At 44.5% G+C, this 9,740-nt stretch overlaps 1 protein-coding gene across 1 annotated transcript; it reads left to right on the forward strand.

The window, feature by feature from the left end:
- The first annotated feature begins 6,632 nt into the window (after nucleotides 1–6,632).
- LOC110924632 lies at nucleotides 6,633–7,826 on the forward strand. Its single transcript, XM_022168623.1, has one exon. It carries the CDS (start codon nucleotides 6,633–6,635, stop codon nucleotides 7,824–7,826), a length of 1,194 nt encoding a protein of 397 aa, XP_022024315.1.
- Nucleotides 7,827–9,740: the final 1,914 nt, after the last annotated feature.

Here is a 9,740-nt window from a genome sequence, read left to right on the forward strand (position 1 = left end):
TGAAGATGTGGTCGCCCTCTATCAAACTAGAAAAAGAGGATATTAAAGCTATTCCGGTGTGGGTAAAGATGCACGATGTGCCGCTAACAGCTTATACCGAGGATGGTCTTAGTTTGATTGCATCAAAGATAGGGGTGCCTAAGATGTTGGATACGTATTCTACTACGATGTGTGCTGAATCTTGGGGTAGAAGTAGTTACGCTAGAGCTCTTATTGAAGTGCAGGCGGGGGCTGAATTAAAAAGAAGTGTCACTGTTGCCATTCCATCTTTAGATGGTAATGGTTATTCTAAGGTGGAAGTCAAAATTGAATATGATTGGGAGCCTTTAAGGTGTTCGTCTTGCTGTGTTTTTGGTCATGATGATAGTTCGTGCCCAAAGAACCCTCAGGTTGTTCCGAATGGGGATTATGGAAAAAAGGGTGATGATTTTCAGGTTGTGGGTGCTAAAAAGAAGAAAGCTACTACTCAAGGGCTTCATATAGAAAATCAAAAACCTAAGGTAGTCTATCGTCCAGTTGCCAAACCTAAACCGAATTCGGCTGTGAAAAATTCGAACCAGGTTTCAACGTCGAACCCTTTTGATAGTCTTAAAGATGACGATGGTAATGGTACCATGGTGGGTCGAGTGGCTGGTAATCAGGGAGGTACCACCGTGGGTCGGGTTGAGAAGAAACCTTCGAGGGACGGGCAGGAATCGGATGAGGAGGAGGTCGAAGAAGTCTACAACGAAACTAGTGCATTCATGACATCGGGTACTCATCCTTTCTCTTCAAAAGCAGGGGCAAGCACCTCTTCTTCCAAGTTCTCGAATGGATAGATTGTCTGCGTTTCGTCTGAAGGGGCTGCGGTTTTGTGGCCACTTTATTTTTGATGATGGTGGTTGAGATTATGTGTTTGTGGTTTGCTTTGTTTGTCTACTAGATGTCGAGTCTTGATGTATAGTAGACTAGGTTATGGGGTATTATAGGTCTTTGGTTTTGTTTTTGTTTTACATATATGGGGCATGTCCTGTATATGAACTAGTGTGGAACACATCCTCACTACTTGTACTTAATTGCGGTTGCATTTTAATAGAATCACCGGGGTAACCCTTTACCCAAAAAAGAAAGGCAGTCTCCTGGGGCTCTCCCCAGCGATAGGTAACACCCTTCTGTGTCAGTAGCGTAAGCGGCTGAGCAATCTTTGAGAAATCCTTGATAAACCGTCTGTAGTAACCCGCCAAACCCAAGAATTGGCGTATTTCTGTCGGCGTACGCGGTGCAGGCCAGTTTCTGATCGAATCTACCTTGGATGGATCGACATGGATCCCATCCTTGTTCACCACATGGCCTAAGAAGTGGACTTCACGAAGCCAGAAGTCGCATTTAGAAAGCTTGGCGTACAACTGTTCCTTCCGAAGGAGTTCCAAAATAAGGCGTAGATGCTGCTCGTGCTCCTCCTGACTCTTGGAGTAAATCAGAATGTCGTCGATAAACACAATGACGAACTTGTCAAGATAGGGTTTGCACACCCTGTTCATAAGATCCATAAATACAGCAGGCGCGTTCGTTAACCCAAATGGCATGACGAGAAACTCGTAGTGACCATAACGAGTTCTGAAGGCTGTCTTAGAGACGTCCTCATCCCGGACTCTCAGCTGATGATACCCTGATCTCAAGTCTATCTTCGAATAGTAGCACGACCCTTGCAACTGGTCGAATAAGTCGTCGATGCGAGGAAGAGGATAACGGTTCTTCACCGTCACCTTGTTGAGTTCACGGTAGTCGATGCACATCCTGAACGTACCGTCCTTCTTTTTCACGAAAAGTACTGGAGCTCCCCAAGGCGAAGAGCTTGGACGAATGAAACCCTTTTCCAAGAGCTCTTGCAGTTGCTTTGACAATTCTTCCAATTCTGATGGAGCTAGACGGTATGGTGCGCGAGCTATGGGTGCTGCTCCTGGAGCGAGCTCGATCTGAAATTCGACCTGACGATGAGGCGGTAAGCCAGGTAAGTCTTCAGGAAACACCTGAGGGTAATCGCGTACAATTGGAATATCCTCCAATTTCTTTTCTATGGCTGATGCGTTTGTAACGAGTGCCAGAATGGCAGTGTGCCCCTTTCGTAAGCATTTCTGAGCCTTCAAGAAAGAGATGATACCAACTACAGCACCACTCTTGTCGCCTTGGACTTCGAGAGGTTCCTGACCAGAACGTGGAATACGAATTATCTTCTCGCTGCATAAGATTTCTGCCTGGTGTTGGGATAACCAATCCATCCCAATCACGACATCGAAGCTACCCAAAACTATGGGAATGAGATCAATAGAGAAGGCTTGGCCAGCTAGGATAAGATTACAACCCTGAACTACGTGCGTGGCTTCTAGACTTTTACCGTTAGCTAACTCTACTACATGTTTGGTGGGTAAAAGTGTTGGTGCATGTTTTAGCAGTTGACACATTTTCACAGACATATAGCTTGTATCCGCACCCGAATCAAACAAAACAGTAACATATATATTGTCGAGGAGAAACTTACCCATGACTACGTTGAGATCGTTCACTGCGTCGCCTCGACCTAGTACGAATGCACGACCACGAGCTTCATTGCCGTTGTTGTTGTTTCCCCCATTGTTGTTCCCGTTGCCCTGGTTATTGTTGTTGCGGTTCTGGTTCTGGTTCAACTGAGGGCAATCGCGTTTGAAATGACCTTCAGCCCCACACTGGAAACATCCCCGGTTTCCACGCTGTGGCTGCTGCTGCTGATTCTGGTTCTGTGGAGCTGGTAGCTGAGGCTGCTGATTCTGATTTGCAGGACGAGGGCTCCTACAGTCTTTAGCCTCGTGCCCCATCTTAAGACACCTTTGACAACGACCCTTGTTACACGGGCCATTGTGATGTCTGTGGCAATTGTGGCACTTAGGTTGACTTCCCTGATATCTCCTCTGTCTGTGACCACCAGAGGATTGCTGACTGGGACTCTGATAGTGGTCGATCTTCTGCTGCTGAGCTTGTGGCTGAACAGTCGCTGAACCCCTGCTGGAATCTCCATCCCATTTTCTTTTGCTTTCGCTGGTAGTAGCAGGAGTAGCTGAAGGAGTGACTGTAGCAGTAGCGTTGACACGCTTAGGCAGTTTATTCTGATCCACTGCCTGGTCGGTGATGCGATGAGCGAGACGCTGAATTTCCTGGATGTTATCGAGATTAGCCGAGGTAACATGGCTCTGGATTTCTGGTGCCAATCCCTTGAGATACATCTCAATGCGCTTGTATGGAGGGTCCACCATAGTTGGGCACAATACGGCCAGCTCATTCGACCGTTTAGTGTACGCCTCGATCTCTGACCCAACCATTTTCAGATTATACAGCTCGTCTTCCAACTTGTGAATATCTTCACGCGTGCAATACTCACGCTTGATGAGTTCCTTGAAATCGTTCCATGGGGTGGCGTTAGCAGCTGCCAACCCCAGAATTTGCACCTGCGCGTTCCACCAGGTTAGCGGGATTCCTTCCAAGGTGCCGGTGGTAAACTTGACCTTGCGAGCCTCAGGGCACTCGCACATTTCGAATACTGACTCTAGCTTTTCAAACCAATGGAGGAGTCCCACTGCCCCCTCGGTGCCACTGAAAGAATTTGGACGACAGTCCATGAAGTTCTTAAAGGTGCAAACTTGCTGCGCTGGCTGACCTATTGTGTACGAATAGGATGAAGTTAAATACGAGAGTTAATGTAGGATCTAAAGATCCTAGTGTGTGCCTATACTGCAGGATATACTACCTGCTTGAGCTGCTGCAACTGCCGCAGCAACTTGAGCTTGAACGAGAGCCTCTAGCTGGGCTTGTGTCATGTTGATTCGTCCAGACATGATCTTCATAGTAAAAGTAGCGTAAATGAGAGTGGTTCGCGAGTAGGGCGATGACAGAAAAGAGTAAGCACGTAGGGATTCTCATGCTATAGTATCATGTGTATCTAAGCGTAATGCGAGCAAAGTTCTAAACAGTTCTAGCAAACAGGCAATAAACATAAACCTTATTACCTAGAATGTCGAGTCTTGCACGTGGAGCGAAGCGTCGTTGTGGATCGTTGAGAGCACTGTACTGGTTATAGTCCGGTTTTAATAAAAACGTTTTCCCATATTAAAACCAAGTTCTCTATAACCAATGGCTCTGATACCAATCTGTCACACCCCCAAAAATCCACACGCGGAGTACCACCGCTTGGAGGCGTGACATGACCAGGATCAAGCCACCAATTATATCAAACATAGCATTTAATAATAATCATAGACATAATTGGTGTTCAAAACCAAACACTGTTTAAGTAGCGGAAGCATTAAATGTAAAACCCAAAACATAAGTATCAATGTGTGAATGTAAAAGTGTTTAATAAGCATTCACGTGTTCTTGTCCACAACGACCCGCTTCTCCTCTGGTGCAAGCTCCAAGTATACCTAAGGTCCTGCAAGGCATGCAGCAAATAATCAACAACTAGTTGAGCGAGTTCACAGAAAGTAAGTTCATAACATAGTGCGTAAGTTTAACTAGTGGGGGCTTCCCATACTAGTGTGTACTAAAGGTGGGGGGCTTCCCAAACCTTGTGTTTATATTATCGGTGGGGGGCTTCCCACGTTTATCCTTACTAATGAGGGCTTCTCATTAGTGGTACTTACTAGACTAACTTCCGACCATGTGTTCTTCTTTACCGAGAACAGGAATACGTACTGGGTCACGTAGGCTTTACGTGACGTGCCCTTCCCTGAGGACAGTGGTACGCGTGGGGGGCTACGTAGGCTTTACGCAGCGTGTCCTTCCGATCCGGAAGACAGTAGAAGGTATTGGGTTACGTAGGCTTTACGTAACGTGTCCTCCCGACCCGGGAGACAAATGGCAAATACTGGGTTACGTAGGCTTTAAGTAACGTGTCCTGACTATCCTGAGGACGATGGTCTATAGTCTAGTGAATGCGTAAGTACGAGTAACTCTTTCAATATCAACATATCCAACCCAATTCCCAACCCGGGAATCCCATGCCTTGGCTGTGTGAACTCACCTTGGTTTGCTCGGCAGATACACAAATAAAAGGCTCTTGAACTAAGGGTGGTCAACCACGTCCTAACAGGGTTACCACACAAGTCAGGTTCGGTTCAAATAGTGCACGTATACATCATGGCAAACACGTATGCACGTAAACAGTCAACACATTAAATACACCACTTGTGCGATTCGGATGGTTGGGCCAAAGAGCTTGTGCGAGCCCAACCATCTTGTGCGATTACATGACTAAGCCCAATCTATACCCGGCCCATCATACATATAAGCAGTTTGAACATTCACGGCCCAATAATTATCATACAATTTGTGCGATCCCGTTCATGTTGTGCGACCCGATTAAGTTAGTCCAACAATAATACCCAGCCCAATTATAACTTACGGCCCAAAATAACACACAATGACGTTGTGCGATCCAGCTGATCTTGTACGATTCAGCTGGGTTGTGCGATAAAAGGTAGTCCGGCCCAAACAGCTTGTGCGATTCTCATTGGGCTTGTGCGACCGACCAGCCCAAACCAACATGTCCACCGGCCCAACAGTTAAACGGATCCGCTAACTTGTGCGACTCAGGGTATCTTGTGCGTTTAATACCCCTTGTGCGACCGAGTGGCATGTGTGATCGGGCCAGCTTGTACGTGTGGGCTCGTTGTGCGATTGGACTTCTTGTACACCAAGAAGTCTTGTGCGATTCATTAACCAATTCCCATGATTTAAGCAAATCAGTTACATTCATTCAAAGTTTCCATACTTATCATATCCATTAACACAATTCCAACTAATTAGTTAACACCAAATCGATCAATAAGGCAATTACATCATGAATTAGTATGAACTCCAAGATCATAACATAAACTATTATCTAGTGATTCGTATGAACATGCAGCCGAGAAACATCAATTAACCCGATTCACTTAGCACATTTACCAGCTACAAACTGATTAAATCACATATACATATAGCCGATTACAATCATACAATCACATATATCCGATTCATGAGCAAGCCAATTACATGAACATTATCTATCATCGATCCAATCTAACATTATCATACACAACATGTTAACAAGACTCCTTCGGTATCAAGCAATCATCAACATACAAACAATAACACACAACCAATACATAATCACTAACCGGATTTAAAGAAGGAGAAGAGAGTGATCCGAGTAGGGGATGCTCTTGCCGTCGGGTTCCAAGCAACCGGGAGAGAGAGAGAGTCTAGGGTTGTGTGTGTGTTCTTGTGTTGGTAACCAAATGAGAAACAAAACCCCTTACAGCTTGTTTGTTCACGTGAAAGGGAAGTGGGCCGAACCCTCAATGGGCTGCCCTAATGGTCCGCGTACAAGAATGAGGCCCAAACGGCCTTGTGCGAGTGATGTGTATGTTGTGCGGTTTGGTTACCAAGTGTTGTGTGATTCGAGTTATTAACATACGTACATACACAAAGCACACAATAATAAAACATTTATTAAATCCAAACATATAACTTAGTTCACATATGCACATAGCGTTACACAAGGCGAGTCTAAAGTTCGAGTTGTCACAGCTGCTAAGGTAGACACTCATGCAAAACCTAGTTCGAGCAATACAGTGAATAACATGGCCGGCTTTTCGTATGCGGATAAGGTTAAAACGCTGAATGTGATGAAAAGAGAGGTAAACTTCAGAAAAATGGATGCTACGGAGACGGTTCAAGATGTGAACGTGTTTATCCCTCGTGAGGTAATTCAAAAGGTTCAAGATAAGTTTGAGAATGTGTTGTATGGATATTTTTTGGGCAATCGGCTTCCTTTTCCGGTTGTGGAATACTCTGCCAAAAACGTCTGGTCTAAACATGGATTTGCCAAGATTATGATGAATTCGGAAGGGTTTTTCTTTTTTAAGTTCGATTCTAAAGAGGGAATGATGAAAGTGCTTGAAGGAGGGCCTTGGTTAATCAGGAAGGTTCCACTTTTCTTGAATATTTGGTCGCCTTCGGTTAATCTTAGAAAGGAGTGTATCAAATCGGTTCCGGTTTGGGTTAAGTTCCATAATGTCCCTATTGCAATTTATACGGATGATGGGCTGAGTTTGTTGGCTTCTAAGTTGGGGGCACCAAAAAGGTTAGATGGTTATACAGCGGATATGTGTGTGGATAACTGGGGGAGGAGTAGCTTTGCCCGGGCCCTGATTGAGATTAGTGCGGATAATGAGTTAAAGGAATTTATTACGGTGGCCATTCCGAAGCTTGATGAGGAAGGCTATATTACAGAAAAGGTGAAGATTGAGTATGAATGGAAGCCTCAGCGTTGTTCGGTGTGCTGTGTTTTTGGACATAACGACCAAACATGCCCTAAGAATATAGTAACTAAAGCTAAGCAAGTTGTCATAGATGACGAGGGTTTCATAACGGATAAGAGGAAAACAGCTAGAATTGGGGTTATGCCAAAGAAGCAGAAGGCCAAGTTTGTGTATAGGCCGAAAGTTGGGAACGTGGGTGCAAGCTCGTCGGGTACGAAAGATGATAAGTCGGACTCCAGTGGGAATACTAATGCGGCAGCTAAGTCGGGAGGTAGTGTTGAAACCAGAAATCCGTTTGAAGTGCTTTCTGATAACCCGGGGGGACCTGAGGGTGGTAATGGGTCGGTGAATGAGAAGAGGTCTAACATGGAAAATGATAGTGGTAATCATGCGTTGTCGGATGAGGAGGTAGTGGAAACAATTCCAACAGAATCGTCGGAATTCATGAGACATGATAAACGGCCAGTTTTTGAGGGGGCAAGCACTCCCGGTGTTGTCGGTTTAAATGGATAGTTTAGTTTCCTGGAATATAAGGGGTCTGAACCATCCCCTGAAACAAAAGGAGGTTCGTACGCTTTTGTCTGAAAATCGGGTTGCTGTTTGTGCTATTTTGGAATCTCATGTGGATGTTACAAATTTACCTAAGGTATGTAAAGCTGTTTTTCGTAATTGGGCTTGGACTTCGAATGGTGATGTGTGTGATCGTGGTACTAGAATCATCATAGGGTGGAACATGGAGGTTGTGGATCTTATGGTCTTGTCGCTAGAGGACCAAGTCCTAAAAATGGTAGTGCGTCTTTTTTCAGTTCTTTTGTGTATGCTAAGAATACGTATCAGGAAAGAAGAAGCTTATGGGATAATCTATGTATGCACAAAAGCTTTTGCCATGATAAGCCTTGGGTTGTCATGGGGGACTTTAATTCGGTCCTTCATGTGGATGATTCTTTGAATGGGCCTTTAACGAGTTCTATTGGTATGAGAGAGTTCCATGATTGTGTTCAGCATACAGAGCTTGTTGATATTACGGCTCATGGGTTGCACTATACGTGGAACCAGAAACCAAAGAAGGGTATTGGCTTGCTAAAAAAGATAGATAGGGTTATGGGTAATTTGAAATTTATTGAGATGTTCCCGGAAGCTTTTGTCAGGTATCATCCGTTTAGGATATCGGATCATACTCCATGCATTCTTCACATGTCGAATTCGGTCACGAGGCGACAGAAACCGTTCAAGTTTGCAAATTTTCTTACGTCTAAACCGGATTTCAGGGAGTTTGTCGAGCAGGTGTGGTCACAAAGGGTTGAGGGCTTTACAATGTATTCGGTAACGAAGAAGCTTCGTAATCTGAAACCGTTTATGCGTAAACTTTTATTCAATCAAGGTAATTTGCATGAAAAAGTTTTGGAGCTTAGGAAACAGCTTGATGATGTTCAGAAACAAATTAATGATAGCCCGTTAGATGTCGGTTTGAGAGAGAAGGAAGCAGATTGTCTTGAACGATTCAAAACGGCTTCTTATGATGAAGAATGTTTTTTAAAACAAAAGTCTAAGGTCGAGTGGTTGTGTGCTGGTGATTCGAACACGGCGTTTTTCCACAACATGCTTAAATGCAGGAATGCCCGTAGCACTATTCAGTCTATACAAGATGTAGCAGGCAATCGGTTTGAAGGAGATAGTGTGCCTATAGCCCTTGTCCAGCATTATGAAAAGTTTTTGGGTCAAGAGGATCATGTTTCGAGTATTAACATGGAGGAGCTGGGAATTAACGTGCTGAATACCAATGAGGCGAGTGCCATGGTCCGTCATGTTTCTCGGGAAGATGTGAAAAGTGCTATGTTTAGTATTGCGGAGAATAAAGCCCCGGGGCCTGATGGGTATACATCGGCTTTCTTTAAAAGTGCTTGGGATATTGTGGGCAGTGAAGTTACGAATGCGGTCTTAGATTTTTTCGACAATGGTAAGCTCCTCAAACAACTAAACCATACGATTCTGGCTCTTGTCCCTAAAGTCGAAACTCCTGATTCGGTGCTAGATTATCGGCCTATTTCGTGTTGCAATGTATTATATAAGTGTATTAGCAAGATCATCACGGATAGACTAAAAGGTAGTTTGGGTAAGCTGGTTAGCATAAATCAGTCGGCTTTCGTCCCGGGAAGGAAAATATCAGATAACATCTTACTGACTCAAGAGTTAATGCATAATTATCATTTGAACCGGGGGCCAGCTAGATGTGCATTCAAGATTGATATTCAAAAGGCTTACGACACAGTCAATTGGGCGTTCTTGGAGAGTGTTCTTCATGGTTTCGGGCTACATGCTAAGATGGTTGGGTGGATTATGGCTTGTGTTACATCAGTTACATACTCCGTAAGTCTCCAAGGTAATCTTCATGGGTACTTTAGAGGTAAAAGGGGGCTAAGACAGGGA

This window comes from Helianthus annuus, chromosome 17 (assembly GCF_002127325.2).
Source record: "Helianthus annuus cultivar XRQ/B chromosome 17, HanXRQr2.0-SUNRISE, whole genome shotgun sequence".
In the NCBI taxonomy this organism is placed as follows: Eukaryota; Viridiplantae; Streptophyta; class Magnoliopsida; order Asterales; family Asteraceae; genus Helianthus; species Helianthus annuus.

Excerpts from the sequence above, each read along its gene's own strand:
- LOC110924632 (XM_022168623.1), top strand. The coding sequence starts at position 6,633 with ATGGCCGGCTTTTCGTATGCGGATAAGGTTAAAACGCTGAATGTGATG.